This window comes from Solanum verrucosum, unplaced genomic scaffold, assembly GCF_900185275.1.
Source record: "Solanum verrucosum unplaced genomic scaffold, falcon-dt-bn FXZP01000462.1, whole genome shotgun sequence".
Classification (NCBI taxonomy): Eukaryota; Viridiplantae; Streptophyta; class Magnoliopsida; order Solanales; family Solanaceae; genus Solanum; species Solanum verrucosum.
The window spans coordinates 420274-437086 of NW_026019987.1; the positions used below are offsets into that span (position 1 = coordinate 420274).

Consider the following 16813-nt stretch of genomic DNA (forward strand, 5'->3'; position numbering starts at 1 on the left):
TGAAATAGTACAACTATGAATATATCTACAAAAAAAAACAGAAGAACAATACAAGCTTGATTATGTTCCACATTTCATAACTTCATAACTTCATATCCTTATTGCTAAATTTTTTTATTGTTACATAGAAGGAAAATAAACTATATAGTAAAGCATATTTGAATAGCTCAAAACTTGATAAGAACCTTCACACAATTTGGTTCTTTCAAGTACTCAAATGCCTTGTTTACATCATTGAATGAAACTTCATGAGTCAATAATTCATCTAGTTTGATCTCCTGCAGAAAATAACCCGGACATCGAGTGAATAGCGAGTCAGTCATAAGCCATTATTGATTGGTTAGGGACAGGTACGACCAATCCATTCTAACTAGAAAAATAGAAAAAATTTCATTTTCGTTTTCTTTTTTTGAATATCCTCCTCCCTTGGATTAGTACTAGGATGCATATATCAAAAGTTCAGTGTGAAATTTGAACGTAATATATCTTTCTTTTTTCAAAATTCAAAATATTCTTGATTGAGATTACATGTTAAAACTCATATTCACAATGTCTTTTAACTAATAACAGCTTACAAATTTGGTGTGAGATATATAAGTTGAATGTTACTAGGACTCTTAAAAAACATTATCGGGCATGTGTTTGATACTTTAAAAGTAAGGTCTTTTTGGAGGATCAGGCACGAGTATGGAAATCTTTTTAAAATGTCCGAACACGAGTGTATCAGATAATGTACCTTTCTAATGCATTTGTCAATTATAGATGGAAGATCTGTGTGAGTTCTAATGCCACCATAGATTGATCCTTTGAGTGTTCTACCAAACATGAGAGGGACATAACTCATTTGCCAATCTAACACAAGTCCAGCTCCAAGCACTATCACTGTTCCATAGCCCTAATATATTTTTTTCAAGTCACATTAAAAAAATAGCTATTTAATAAAGTAACTACAAAAAATGGGATATAAAAACAATTTTTTTAAAAATATATTGAAAAGGTAAGTTATACAACACATGCACGACATACGAAGTAGTGTCATGTGATATAAGACGCAAAAAATAAATAGAGATAACATAAAAAAATGATGTTGCTTGACTAGTGTGTGTGCGCTTGTACATGTAATTATCGTAGTAAATATCGAATAAGCTCATATAACTACCTCACTTAAGGAAAACATGAAATTGTGATAGAATATTTATGATAGATGTGACGAATATATTCACTAAGAAGGGGGGGGGGATGAAATTCATTCTAGTATTAATTCATCTTGTTGGTTTGACACAAGTATTTACTTCTCTTTTTCTATATATTCTTGAACTTAAATCTTTAACACCACCTTAAAAATAGTATTATCATAAAATACTTTACCAAAAAAAGAAGAAGATAGAGAACAATACAAGCTTGATCATGCTATATGAAGTAATGTCATATGATATAAAACACAAAAAGTAAAGAAATAACATAAAGAATGATAATGTTACTTGAAAAATGTGTAATTTTGATTATTTTTTTTAGAAATTCATATCATTCTAGTATTACGATATTCGTCTTGTTGGTTTGACACAAGTATTTACTTCTCTCTTTCCATATACCATTGAATTGAAAATCGTTAACACCACCTTAAAAATAGTATAACTATGAATTATCCTTTACCAAAAAAAAAAAAAAAGAAGATAGAAAACAATACAAGCATGATCAAGTTATACGAAGTAGTGTCATATGATATAAAACACAAAGAGCAAAGAGAGATAGCATAAAAATTGATGATGCTATTTGAAAAATGTGTGATTTTGATTTTGATTTTTTTTTTTTTTAGAAATTCATATCATTCTAGTATTACGATATTCGTCTTGTTGGTTTGACACAAGCATTTACTTCTCTCTTTCTATATATTGTTGAACTGAAATCTTTAACATCATCTTAAAAATAGTATTACTATGAATCATCCCTTACCAAAAAAAAGAAGAAGATAGAAACCAATACAAGCATGATCATGTTATATGAAGTAGTATCATATGATATAAAACGCAAAAAGCAAATAGAGATAACATAAAAATTGGATGCTACTTAAAAAATTTGTGTATATACTTATACATATAATTATCAGAGTAAATATTAAATTAATCGAGATAGACTCAAACATACCATTCTAGTTGATTGAATGGCTTCATTGATAGTGAGTTGAGGCACATCTGTACACTCAAAAAAGTAGTCAACACCAAGTCCACCGGTAGCATCTTTAATTAATTCTGAAATTGATTTTTCAGAAATATTTATAAAATCAGTAATTCCATAAATCTTTGCCTTTTCACTTTTCATTTCATGTATATCCATCCCAATTATTTTGGTTGCTTCTTTTTGTCTAGCTCCTTCTACCACCTGTATTTTTAAAGACAGATTGAAAAGTGTTCAGTAAATAATATTTCTATAGCATTAGCTAATAGAAAATCAAATCGACTTATAAATAAATTGATATATACATGTAAATTTCATAAATAATTATCACTTTTTAATTTCTGTATATTACTCGTTATACATCATAAACTTTTGAATTTCACTAGTGTGAGGATTTCATGTCCTCAATATTCAGTTGTGAAAAATGAAACTTTATAATATAATAATGACAATTTCTTAATTATAAGATTGAAAAGTGATCACTGAATGCTATTTCTATCGCATGTACTTACACTCATAATTGAAAACTGGTCATCATGATAAAATATCAAATTTCATATGTGAAATTTTAAAAAATTCCTATGCAATGATAACTAAACTGAACCGGCCAATAAACAACATTGAATGTACTAATAACATTCACAAAACATATAACTAACTAAGCTTTTACCTCCATAGTTGAAAAATAGTCAACGTCATAAAATATCAAATTTCACATGTGAAACTTCAGAAAATTCATATGAATCAATATTTTTCGATTAAAAAATGACCAGTAAACATTAGTTCTATCGAATGTACTTACACCAAGTCCAACACCTCCAAGACCAAGGACAGCAACAGTTGAACCCTTTTCAATGTTAACATCTTTCCATGTTGCTCCAAAACCAGTTGTAAATGCACAACATAAAAAAGGAACATGTTCAATTGGTAACCTAGGATCAACCTTAATAACATAGTTTTCATCAAGAACTATGTATTCTGATAATGTTGAACAACTAACATGGTGATAAATTTTTTGACCATTAATAGACATTCTTGATGTTCCATCCAACAATAATCCACTAAAATTTAAAGGGTATTTATGGCATAAATTGGATCTTTTGGACTTGCAATTGGGACAATCTCCACATTCTCCCAAGAAATGTGGCATCACGATGTCTCCTTCTTTCAAATCTTTTACACTTTCTCCCACACTTTCTATCGCACTACGAAAAAAAAAACAAAAAAAAGTTTCATATATAAGAAATATAGATAAAATTAATTTTAAAAAATTATAATTATTGTTACATCTCTATTTAGGATAAGAAATTTCATATCGGCTAAATACGTGAGACTTGAGAGATGTTGTGCATATAAGTAAGCATGTTTTTACACCCTAATGACGTTTTTCAAAGTCGTGCGGACTAAGGCCTAAAACGAACAATATCACTAGCGACTTGAATCGTTAAATTTATGATATTGTCTGAAGTAGCTTTCACACATAATACGCCTTGTCTAATTCCACGTCCATCATTTTCTTATTTTCAAAAATGGTAGAAAATACGAAAAATTAGATTCAAAATTTATACTTTATGATTCAATCTTCAAAAAAAATAGTATTGAAATGATTGTATTTTTAGAATTTTAAGTTCAAATATATATTATTTATTGCAATTTCAATGAACTTTTATATTTTTCTAAATTTAAAAATATATATGAGAGAAATCAATTATTCTTACCCAACTCCTTCATGTCCAGGAATGCGAGGGAACAAAGGCTGAGAATTATCAACAATAGATCAGATAATTATTAGCTATGAAATTTATCGCTAAAAAATGTAATTTATAGTTATCGATGATTAAATGAAATACATAGCGATTTTTTATTATTTCGCGATAAAAATTGTAATTTCAAAGAAATTTCCATATATACCTTTGGAAAGCCATTGCAACAAAGAACATCAGTACCACATAAACTAGCATAAATCATTTTAATTCTAACTTCTGTTGATTTTGGTGGATCGACTTCTATTTCTTCTATTTTCAACTCCTCTCCGGACTTCCATACTACTGCACCTGCATTTATTTAACGAAATTTCTGACTACATCATTTGAAATCATTATATTCATGATTTGATCGTCAGACAAGAAAGGTTCTAGTATCTTTTTTTATTTAATTCATAGTATGCATGTAGAGAGAAATTAAAATCTCACCTTTGCATGTAATGACTCTGTGATTGCTTGAATTCATTATGGTGAAGTCGAAACGAGATATAATAATGTGGAGAAGATAAAATTGTTTCAAGCAAGCAGTGATATATATATATATATATATATATATATATAAAAAAAAAACATGTAAGTCACGGTATAAAGTTGGGAAATTTATATTTTGGCATGAAAAATTCATCTACATCAAAGGATCCACCTTGGTCTCACATATCTTAGCTATACTTTTATATTAGTGTCTTAAATTATACTATAGTATAAAATTTTGATATAATTTCTACAAGTGAATTAGCAATATATATATATTTATATACTATACAGTGAACTATTTAATTTCGTCACGAAATGTTACTCAATTATTTAGTATTTGATTTTCAATATAGAATATGATCAATTGATTTTGTGTTGTTGTGTAATTAATAAGAAATTTGAACTTTAATCTAGTAATTGTTATAGTGCTACAACATTCTTAGAAGTCGTTAATATTATTTCATAATGTATAGTGTTATATTGTACATTGTATTATAGTATATTGTTTTAATGAATATAACATGTATCGTTCTCCGTCGTTATATAATGTCACACTTCATAATTTGGATGGTAAACCTACGAGAAAATTAGGGTATGCGATAAAATTACTATGAAAAAATAGAGTAAAAGATAAGTCAAAACATAATTTATAAATAATAAATGAAGACAATATGAAAATAGAATATTAAAATAATAATGTGATCATACAAAATCAGTCGTTATATAAAGTGAGTTTTTTCATCATTACCTAACAATGATTTTAAACGATAGATAACATGTGAATACTATTGTGTAGTACTATTATTGCACTGTACTATCATTCATATACCCCCAGCCCACCCCCACCCCCACCCCACCCCCACCCAAAAAAAACCCAATCTTAATGTGATATAAACACTTGGAGGGAGGAAGTCCATATATTGTTTTTATGCACAAGATATTATAATAGATAATAATTAATATGTGTTAGTGTTACTTATACCGTAAAATACGGAAAATAATTAGACAAAATATGACATAACTGTAATATATCAAGGATATGCATGATTTTAGATATGAAGTTAGTATCAGATTGATAGAAGGTTAGTAAGAAAAAACATTAGAAGAAATATATTGAAAGGGTAAGACATGTAAAACTCGATATTCATGTCAATTCAATATTTTCTTTACACAAATACTAATTAATTAATTATATAAAAAACTTACATAACCCTATTTGTCACTCGAAGAAATCACTGGTGAAATTATGCTGTGAAATAGTTTGTTTGTTGTAGTTTTTTTTTTTTTTTTCATAATAAACAAAAAATATAAAATCTAAATAACTAATTTATTTAATCAATTTAATTCGATTCATTTTTTTTTACATGAATTCATATAAAATCAATTTATTTAATTGACTTGATTCGATTTTTTGGTTTGAATTTTTTTTTTTATAACCAAAACACTGCTAATCAATAAATGTGACATATATTTCGTAGAATTAGTCAATATACATACAAATTTCGTAGTTCTAAAAATAACAATATTTTCTAGAGCATATAACCAAGAAAGGACACAGTAAACAACAATTGCAGTCCACTTGGTACTATTTTTTTGAAAATTTTTGTGTAAAGACTTCATTTTTCCTATCACATGTTGAGTCAGAGCTTGAAAGCTCCCCTGTTTGTTTGGTTTTGATGGTGTTCATTTGTTTGTTTGGTCTTGACTTGATGTGGAGTTGATTTATTTGTCTGATTTTAATTTGACATGGAGTTAATTTGTTTGTTTGGGTTTGATTTGATGTGGGGTTTTGACTTGATGTGAATTTGATTTGTTGGTCTGGTTTTGACTTGACGTGGGGTTTAAGAAAGTAAAGAAAGAGCTTTTGAATATTGTGTTTTTAGTTACTAAACATACGTAGAATATACTAAATTGTATAGTGTGTGGAAAGTAAAAATTAAAGAGTTGCTGAAAAAGGAAACATATATTCTTTTTTAAACGGATTAAAATGGTAAGTCAACAACAACATACCACTGTAATCCGACAGAGTAACTTTTGGGGAGGTTAGAGTGTACAAAGACTTTACCTCTATCTCCGAGGTGAGGTAGAATGGATGTTTCCGATGGGCACTCGGCTCAAGACAAAAGCATTTTAGATAATTCATAGTATGCATGTAGAGAGAATTTCTGATTACATCATTTGAAATCATTATATTCATGACTTGATCGTTAGACAAGAAAGTTTCTAGTATCTTTTTTTATTTAATTCATAGTATGCATGTAGAGAGAAATTAAAATCTCACCTTTGCATGTAATGACTCTGTGATTGCTTGAATTCATTATGGTGAAGTCGAAAACGAGATATAATAATGTGGAGAAGATAAAATTATTTCAAGCAGTGATACGTATATATAAAAAAAACAAGTAAGTCACGTTATAAAGTTGGAAAATTTATATTTTGGCATGAAAAAATATGATTTTTTATAAATAACATATATATACACCATATTATATTTATTTCTATGTTATTAATTATTGGACCACAATAAAGTAAATTCATCTACATCAAAGGATCCACCTTGGTCTCACATATCTTAGCTACTTTAAATTATACCATAGTATAAAATTTTGATATAATTTCTACAAGTGAATTTGTAATATATATATTAACTATACAGTGAACTATTTAATTTCGTCACGAAATGTTACTCAATTACTTAGTACTCCTATTTGATTTTCAATATAGAATATGATCAATTGATTTTGTGTTGTTGTGTAATTAATAAGTAAGAAATTTGAACTTTAATCTAGTAATTGTTATAATACTACAACATTCTTAATTAGAAGTCGTTATAATGTATCGTGTTATATTATATAGTATTATATTGTTTTAATGAATACAATGTTTGGATAACACGCATCGTTCTCCGTCGTTATATTATGTCACACTTCATAATTTGGATGATAAACCTACGAGAAAACTAGGTTATGAGATAAAACTACTATGAAAAAGTAGATTAAAAAAAAAGTTAAAATAGAATTTATTAAATAATAAATGAAGACGAAATGAGAATAAGATATTAAGATAATGACGTGATCACACCAAATCAGTCGTTATATAAAGTGAATCTTTTCATCGTTACCTAACAATGATTTTAAACGACACCATCGACAACATGTGAATACAATAGTACTATTATTGCACTGTACTATCATTCATATACCCCCCCCCCCCCCCCCCCCCAAATGGATCTCAAATCGTCCATTTATGAGCTTCAAGCCTTGCAAGCTTTCGAAGTCTTGCATTCATTTCTGTCTATTTTTAGGTAGACGCCCCCTCCCCCCTCCCACAAAAAAAAACTTAATGTGATGTAAACAATTGGAGGGAGGGAGTCCATATATATCTTCTTTTGTTTTTATGCACCAAATATTATAATAAATAATAATTAATATGTTTTAGTGTTACTTACCTTAAAATACAAAAAAATGATTAGACAAAATATGATATAACTATAATATGTCAAAGATATGCATGATTTTAGATATGAGAGTATCATATCGATAGAGGGTTAGTAAGAAAAAACATTAATGGAAAATATAACTGAAAGGGTAAGACAAGTAAAACTCGATATTCATGTCAATTCAATACTTTCTTCACACAAATATTAATTAATTAATTATCTAAAAAGTTAACGTAACTGTTTTTGTCACTCAACGAAATACAAATGATTTGTATTTTAGAGGTTAAATTGTTGTGTGAAATAGTTTGTTTTGTCTTTTGTAAATTAGTTGTTGTAGTTTTGTTTTTTTCCGTAATAAACAAAAAAATAAATATAAAATATTCTCGATGACAAGAGTCCAAGTTTACAATGAAAGTTTCGAAGTTTAATTTTAAATATATACAATAAAGTAATTCGTTTATAATAAATATAGTCATATTTTTATTTACATAAAAAATAGTCAAGATCCATGGAAAGTCTACACTGATTATACATTCAAAAAACTAAAATATAGCTTACCTATGCATGAGCTATACACTGACTATATATGAAACACTCAAAAAATGAAATATAACTTAACTCTACATGGAGTGTACACTGATTATTTATCCAATTAATTTTTTTCCCAATATTTATTCATATAATTAAAGAAGAACAAAAAGGATGAGAAACAACTAAAAGGAAGATTGATTACGAAAAAGAAGGTGATTTCGAAAACAAAAACAGTTTTATTGTAAATAGTTTTACTTTTTTCTATTTGATCTTGACCTACTCAAAGTTTCCTCTAACATAATTTCAATTTTTTAGATTTAATTTTTTTTCGATATTTCGAATCTTTTAATATATATATATGGACATTAATTCTTGATGTGCCATCCAACATTAGATTGGACCTACATGATTTGCAATTTGGTTATTCTCCTAGGTAAAGTCTTGTTATTTTTTTCTCCAAACAGAAACCATCCTTATTAATGTATGAAAAAACGTTGGATAGGGGTATTTTAATTCACATACTATCTTTTTCACGTTGAATATGCATTTTTCGATATAAATAATTTAAAGATTAATTAAAATAATAATATCAATTATAAATTTAGTTTGTGAGGGTAATATTTATATTTGACATTAATAATTTAAAGATCTATAAAAAATAATAATATCAACTATGAATTTTATTTACACATATGAAATAAATTGTCGATAGATACAACATGGTGGTCTTTTTTTTTTAGTATATAAAATATAAACTTGTCGTTCAATTTTTATATTTAATAAATGTGAAATCATGATATGAAATATGAAATTCTCAAATCAAGATTTTTGGAGAATTTGAGATCATTTCATCTCATAATTCAAAATTAATCAAGAGATAAAATTAATTGTTCAAACATTGATTTTAAATCACGAGATGAAATCGTAGGTACAAACACCTACTTTAAATCATTAGTCCAAAGCGCTAATTTTGTGGCAGTTAAATTCTGAAAGAAAAATCATACTCTCTTTATTTTAATTTGTTTGATATGATTTGTACTTTGACAATTACTTATTTTTTAAAAATAAATAAAATTTATATATGTGAAAACCATTTATGACACGTAGTTGATAATTGTGACAACGATAACAACAATTTATAATGGTGGAAAATGACAGTAACAATGAATTGAATAGTTACTTTTTTTGTCTCAATTTATATGAGTTAATTTGACTTGATACAGTTTTTTTTTAAAAGTAATTTTTTTTTGAAATTTTGTTATCTAAAATGAATGATAGATATTTATGTGGCTGATAATCATTTTATTAAGGTTAAAATAAATATTTTAAATTTAAATTATTACTAAATATAAAAATATATTTTTTCTGGATCAACTAAAAAATTATTCATATTTTTATTGTTATATATATATAGAGTTAGTCAAAATACAAATCGGACCACAGTTATAAAAATAACAATATTTTTTCTAGAACATATAACCAAGAAAGGACACAGTAAACAACAATTGCAGTCCACTTGGTACTATTTTTATGAAAATTTTGTTTTGTTTGGAAAAAAACATTTGATTATTTCAAGAAGTTATGATTATTTATGCCACTTTTTTCACACAAAATTTGTAAAATTAGCTAAAGATACAATGACTTCTTTACCAACTCTCACAAAACCCATCTCAGAAACTTCATTTTTTCTACCAAAATTAAGCAATTTGGAATTTTTAAGATCAAAGATTAGACCTTTAACCAGATCCAATGTTTTCAAGAACTCAACTTTTTCCTCTGGTAAATCTTGATTTTTTTTATTTTTATTTTTTTAATGATAGTACTAACATGGCTAGCTGTTTGGTGTGGGGCAGGTGGACAATATGGTCCAACCTTTGATGTTCCACTTCTTTCTTGCTCAGAGGTTTGGCTTTTCTTTTCTTCAATCTTAAATGTTTATGTAAAGACTTCATTTTTCCTATCACATACTGAGTCAGAGCTTGAAATCTCTCCCTCGATTTGTTTGTGTGGTTTTGATTTGATGTGGTGTTGATTAGTTTGTCTGGTTTTGACTTGAAGTAGAGTCGATTTGTTTGTTTGGTTTTAACTTGATGTGGAGTTGATTTGATTGTTTGGTTTTGACTTGACTTAACGTGGGGTTTAAGAAAGTAAAAAAGGGCCTTTGAATATTGTGTTTTTAGTTACTAAAGATACGTAGAATATACTAAATTGTATAGTGTGTGGAAAGTGAAAATTAAAGAGTTGCTGAAAAAGGAAACATATGTTCTTTTTTAAACGGATTAAAATGGTAAGTCAACAACAACATACCAGTGTAATCGCACAGGGTGACGTTTGGGGAGGTTAGAGTGTACAAAGACTTTACCTCTACCTTTGAGGTGAGGTAGAATGGATGTTTCCGATGGACAGTCGGCTCAAGACAAAAACATTTTAGATAAAGATGTAATGGAAGTATCAGAACAGTTGTATAACAATAATTGAACTGCGCACGAAATAACTGATAGTAACCTAAATTGATAAACAAGAAACTACAAAAAGTAGAACTATGCCTACTAGTAAGTGCGACAAGCATACGTTCCTACTTACTCGTGTAGATGCACTCCTTCTTACTAACCATCCTCCCTACTAGTAAGGACTAAAAAGGAAAGTATGACAAGCAACATATTATCTGAAAACAGTGAGAAAGAGTCAATATAATGGAGAACGGAGTTGTTTGAACTTAAAAAGTGGACAGTACATTTTCTGGCCATCATTCCTTCTATGTGGCTTGTATTCTAGTTAAGCAACTGGTTCTAAATTCCACCTTGCCATCTTGTTTTAAACAGTGTTATCAAAAGCTTTAAGGTTCATTGGAGCTTTAAGCGCAAATAAAGGATGGACCTTAATGAGAAAAGGCACAAAGGGAGAAAAAATATAAATATACATTATTAGTCCAAAACTAATATATAAGCTTGAATGACAACAAGTATATGAACAAAGAAATTGAAGAAAAATTACGATAAAGTCAAATATCAATTTCTTAGTGTCGCCTCTTTAGAAGATGCTCATTCACAAGGAAAAGTGTGCCTTAGAACCTTAATGACGACACTGAAGCGCACACTAAGTGAGGCGAAGCGCACACTAAGTGAGGCGAAGCGCTCAACACGTTTTGAGCCTCATTTTAGGGCTTAAGCGCGCCTTTGATAACACTGGTTTTAAAACAAAAGAAGTTTAGCTTTTGTAAATTCAGCTTGCTCAAGGCATTTCCAAAGGTGGTCTGTTCTGTTCACCCTTTCAACAGTAATTCTTCTGATTTATGGTTGAATTAAGCTGGTTCAAAAGTCAAAAACTAGTAATATGGGATTTACTCTTGTAGTTTCTTGTCCTACGAAAACTGTTACTATATGTTGTTTCTTCGTACTTTGACTATCATATTGTTATGTTGTAGTACTGTTTTGTTACTATTTGTTGTTTTTATTACTATTTGTTGGTTCTTGTACTTCGATTATTTCTTTTTCTGGACTGCTTTGGACTGTTTTTCTTGAGCTGAGGGTCTATGGGAAACAACCTCTCTACCTCTGAGGTAGGGGTAAGGTCTACGTATAATCTACCCTCCCCAGATCCTACTTTGTGGGACTACACTGGGTACGTTGTTGTTGTACATGGTCTACTACTAAAGTTAATGCCATGTGATCAGGGGGTCATGGGTTCGAGCTATGGAAACAATCTCTTGTAGAAATGCAAGGTAAGACTGTACGATAGACCCTTGTAGTCCGGTCCTTTCCCGGGCCCGTGCATAGCAGGAGCTTAATGCACCGGGCTTCCCTCTTACATCGTCTACTTTGTTTTCTGTCTTGATAAGCTTCATTTCTCTTTCTTAGCACCTTCTTCAGAACAGATTATCTGAAACTTACATGTCCTGTATGATTACAAATCCCGGTTTTCACTAGAAATAAGGAAAGTAAAAAGAATAACCTGGCTTCTGCATTGTGTATTGCTAAAAGATGATAACCACAAAGTATCAATGAATAATCGATAAATTATAGGGGATACTTCATACTTCATAGAGTACATAAACCTTGTAGCTGATATCGATAAAAGGGCTTCTCAAAAGTAAATGGTCTTTATTTTCCCTGTAAAGGTTATTGAGAGGATGAGAACTAGTCGAGAAGGTCACAACACCAAGCAGCTTTATTTGGCAATGTACTCAAGCGTTTTTGGTGGAATCACAACTGATACAGCTGCCATGGTGATCCCCATGGATGATCACATGGTTCATAGAGGGCATGGTGTCTTTGATACTGCTGCCATTATGGATGGGTTAGCATTTCTGACTATAATTTCGGTTCTTTATCCACCAAAGTTGATTTGTTAGATTGAATTTCCGTTCCTGTATGTAACATAGATTAAGCCTAAAAAGAGATTTATCGTTCCTAGAGCTGCACTTGATTACATAAACACATATCCAAGTGACCATGCTCATGCATCTCCTTTGATAAAATTTGTCTTGGTATGAATTCATTGCGAAGTTCGACTAGTCAATTTATCATCCTGCAGTGTTTCATAATATGCTGTTTGGGGATTTCAGGTTTGTCAACATGTAAATTGTGATATAAACCCCTTTACATTAGGTGGTATTTCGTACTCGTAAGTTGAGATAATAAGCTCTGATTTTCTTGCAGATAGAACACACAATAACTTAGTTATCTCTCTAACTTGGCCAAATTCTTGTTCTTTTTGTTCAATTAGCTCTTCTAGCTACTCTTGAACCCTTATCTTATGTTCTATGTGGGGAAATCGTCGATTTCTAGCAATACATTAGATAAGCAACTCTCGAGTGTGGGATTAGTTGTAATCGACATGACTGTGAACAAGAATGAGAAGCTAAAAGATAGTTGAGATTCTTGGGTTTTGCTTTATTTGTCTTATTTCTTATCTACCATCAGATACCTTTATGAGTTGGACCAACACCTTGATCGTTTCATGGGATCTGCAACCATGGCCAAAATACAAATTCCTTTTGATAGGGAAAGCATTAGACGGATTCTCATCCGTACAGTAAGTGTTTCCAAGTGCAGAAAAGGTTCTTTAAGATACTGGCTTTCGGCAGGACCTGGTGATTTTCAACTATCTTCATCCGGCTGTCATCAAGCAACTCTTTATGCCATTGTAATTAAAGATCAATCACCTCCTGATCACAGGGGCATTAGAGTTGTAACGTCATCCATCCCGATTAAACCCCCACAGTTTGCTGTCATGAAAAGTGTTAATTATCTTCCGAATGCACTTTCCAAGATGGAAGCAGAAGAAAATGATGCATATGCAGCAATTTGGTTGGATGGCGATGGCTTTGTTGCAGAAGGCCCGAACATGAACGTGGCTTTTGTTACAAAGGAAAAGGAACTTCTGATGCCTTGTTTTGACAAAATTCTCAGTGGCTGTACAGCTAAAAGAGTTGCGGTTCTTGCAGAAAATCTAGTAAAGGAAGGTAAACTTCGGGGCATTAGAGTAGAAAATGTGTCTGTACAGGACGCGAAAAGAGCAGATGAGATGATGCTAATTGGTAGTGGGGTTCTTGTACGCTCGGTGGTGCAGTGGGATGAAGAAGTCATCGGTAATGGTAAGCGTTTCTCTGCTTCCATCGAAACAATATTTAACTATGCACTGTTGCCTCTTTATTCCATTTGCTTTGGTTTCTTATGCTTTGCTCAAAGCCTGATATTTCAAAATTCGAGCATGAAATGGTCTTTTCTTGATTAATGGATCCAACGTAAGTACTGCTCGACAAACTAAGACTAGATTGACAGTGGTAAAGCCAGAAATTTCATCAAGGGTGTTCAACAGACCACCCTTAACTGCATGTGGCTACGCGTCATATATTATATACCAACATATATTCACTCTTTCTAAACAAACAAGTCCTATCTAAAACCTTGTTCTGTTGAAGCTAGTTTTCATATAATTATGCAAGGTGACATCAATTTACGATCGTTCGAGACGTTACAAATGAAATTTTGGCTACTTTACTTGATTGTATTCTGATCTCCTTTCTGTTTCTTCCTCCTCCTTAATGTAGGTAGAGAAGGTCCTGTGACACAAGCTCTGCTAAATCTTCTCTTGGAGGATATGAAGTCAGGGCCTCCCACGGTGCGAGTTCCCGTTCCCTATTGATGAGCAGAGGCCGAACTCAGTAGCTTTTGCTCAAACAATATATTCATAAAAGATTGAGTAATCTCACTCATCAAGTCTTGTAGGAATTAGGAAAATAAGCTTTGTAATGGCTCTTCATTTGAATGAAAGTTGTATTATGGCCAAAGGTCAAAAACTGTTTGATTTTTCTCACATTCCACTCTTGTTTTCTGCATTAGTTAAAAATATGATGTAGATATCAATGAAATGTGTAACTTTTACAAATCATAATTATGCATGCATATCAAAACTTACAATTTTTTTTAGTAAAAATGTTACTCCCTCCGTCCCTTTTTAGTTGTCCACTTTAGAAATGGCACACAGATTAAGGCAACAATGATTAGCACAGTGAAGTTACAATTTTACCCTTATGACAACTTTTCACTTTAAAATTTCAACCACTTATTTGAATTAAAGTGAAATAAATTGGAGGGAAACAACATACACTTTTACAATTTTCAAGAAGTGTAAATAAGGGTATAATAGGAAAAAATTTGTTGTCCTTTCTTGATTTGTCAAAATGGACAACTAAATAGGGACAACTAAAAAAGGAAATATGGACAAGTAAATAGGGACGGAGGGAGTAAAAGATTACCACCATGATGTGTGGCGGACAGTGACAGAGTTAGAATATTCATCGAGGAATGTCAAAATATTTAATTTTGTCACTAGCTAAGATTGAACATAAAACCTTAAGAAAGTTTTTGCAATACCTTAACTACTACGCAAATCTTCAACATGTGTCATTTGACATCAAGATGTCTCGGATATATTTAACTTATTTATAAAATTAAATTTTAACCTATCTATACAATATAATTTTTAAACAAAGGGGTGTTGCTTGACCCCTTCGAGCAAGTGTAGCTCCGCCCCTGGTGGCAGAATGGTTGAGATTTCTCTGTTTTTTAACTAAAACTGGATGTCGCTTGACCCCCTCAAGCAAGTGTAGCTCCGCCCCTGGTGACAGGATGGTTGAGATTTCTCTGCTTTTAACTAAAACTCTCAAGTTTGAACTTTAGAAATGAATGACGAACCTCGTGATTGTGAATAAATGTAAATCTAACTATTTGGGATTTAAATTAACTAAAAACTTATTACTTATAATTTATAGGTATATGAATTTGGTCGAGAAAATGACATAAATAGTCCCTTAACTATATGAGTAAGTCTAAAATGGTCCCTTAACTATACACTTAATGGATTCAGCCCTTTAACTATTTAAAAACTTATCAGCTTTGGTCCCTTAACTATACACTTACCGGTTTTAGTCCCTTAACTATAAACTTACCGATTTTAGTCCTTTAAGTATTCAAAAACTTATCAAGTTTGGTCTTTGTCCATTTTTTTCTAATACAAATAACTTTGATTTATATTAACAGAATCCATGCCTCGAGAAATTAAATCTTTTAGCAACTTTTTCTGTTGTTTCTCTCTCTCCGCTACTTTTTCTTCAAATTAACCTTATGCGAAAAACCTAAACCTCAACGATTTAAAATAAAATTCACAAGGAAAGAAAATATAAGTCATAATTTTATTCAACAGAGAATAAAATGAAACATATTATTGCTACTAATGACTTCAATATGTTAAAATTTATTATAAAAGAAAAAAAATTTATTACGCGTTAAATCCAAATGTTATACTCCAACAACTTCATTGAACATTTTTTTTTATTTTTCATAAATTGAAATTTATAAAATGGTAGATTTGTAATTTTTTTAATTTTTTTTAAATAGATCAATTTTTATTATTCTATTCATTTTATTTTACATAAAGAAATTTGAGTATATTAAATAAAATCCCCACTGATTAGCATATTCAAGTGCTTAATTTTATCCTCCATTGAATAAAATTAGAACTTATATCTTCTTTCCTCATTAATTTTATTTTGAATGACGTTATTGTTCTTTTCATAAGAATAGTTTGAAGAAAAAAGGACGGGGATAGAGAAACAACTTAAAAAATGGGTTAAAGAATTAATTTCACAAAGATTTTGGTTAATATAAATCTAAGCTATTTGTATTAAAAAAAATGGACAAAGACCAAACCTGATAAATTTTTGAATATTTAAAGGACTAAAATCGATAAGTTTATAGTTAAGGGACTAAAATCGGTAAGCGTATAATTAAGGGACTAAAGTTGTTAAATTTTTGAATAGTTAAATGACTAAATCCATTAAGTGTATAGTTAAGAGACTATTTTAAACCTACTCCTATAATTATTATAGGGACTATTTATGTCATTTTCTCGAATTTAATAGGAGCCG

General features: G+C 30.1%; 3 protein-coding genes across 5 annotated transcripts in view; 2 read left to right on the forward strand and 1 right to left on the reverse strand.

Annotated features, from left to right (window-relative positions):
* Positions 1-5: 5 nt before the first annotated feature.
* Positions 6-6771, reverse strand: LOC125818505 (8-hydroxygeraniol oxidoreductase-like). 2 transcript variants are annotated; one of them, XM_049497993.1, is made up of 7 exons: positions 6694-6771; positions 4087-4229; positions 3894-3931; positions 2978-3380; positions 2146-2379; positions 737-895; positions 6-278 (listed from the first exon to the last, which is right to left on the reverse strand). In XM_049497993.1, the coding sequence occupies exons 1-7, from the start codon at positions 6728-6730 to the stop codon at positions 168-170; spliced, it is 1125 nt and encodes a 374-aa protein (XP_049353950.1). In that variant the 5' UTR covers positions 6731-6771; the 3' UTR covers positions 6-167. The 2 variants fall into 2 exon arrangements, with proteins under 2 accessions (XP_049353950.1, XP_049353949.1); XM_049497992.1 differs by lacking the exon at positions 6694-6771 and adding an exon at positions 4368-4452.
* LOC125818509 (uncharacterized) overlaps positions 4780-16813 on the forward strand; it is a 90745-nt gene continuing 78711 nt past the window's right edge. The window contains exon 1 of one of the 2 annotated variants that reach the window (XM_049497995.1): positions 4780-4790. The gene's annotated coding sequence lies outside the window, so the exon portion shown is untranslated. Of the gene's footprint in view, positions 4791-7150; positions 7162-16813 lie in introns of those variants that run through there. The other variant, XM_049497996.1, reaches the window with a different exon arrangement.
* Positions 9299-14533, forward strand: LOC125818494 (D-amino-acid transaminase, chloroplastic). The gene is made up of 6 exons (XM_049497980.1): positions 9299-9306; positions 9953-10161; positions 10236-10285; positions 12500-12678; positions 13305-13978; positions 14435-14533. Exons 1-6 carry the CDS (start codon positions 9299-9301, stop codon positions 14527-14529), a joined length of 1215 nt encoding a protein of 404 aa, XP_049353937.1. The 3' UTR covers positions 14530-14533.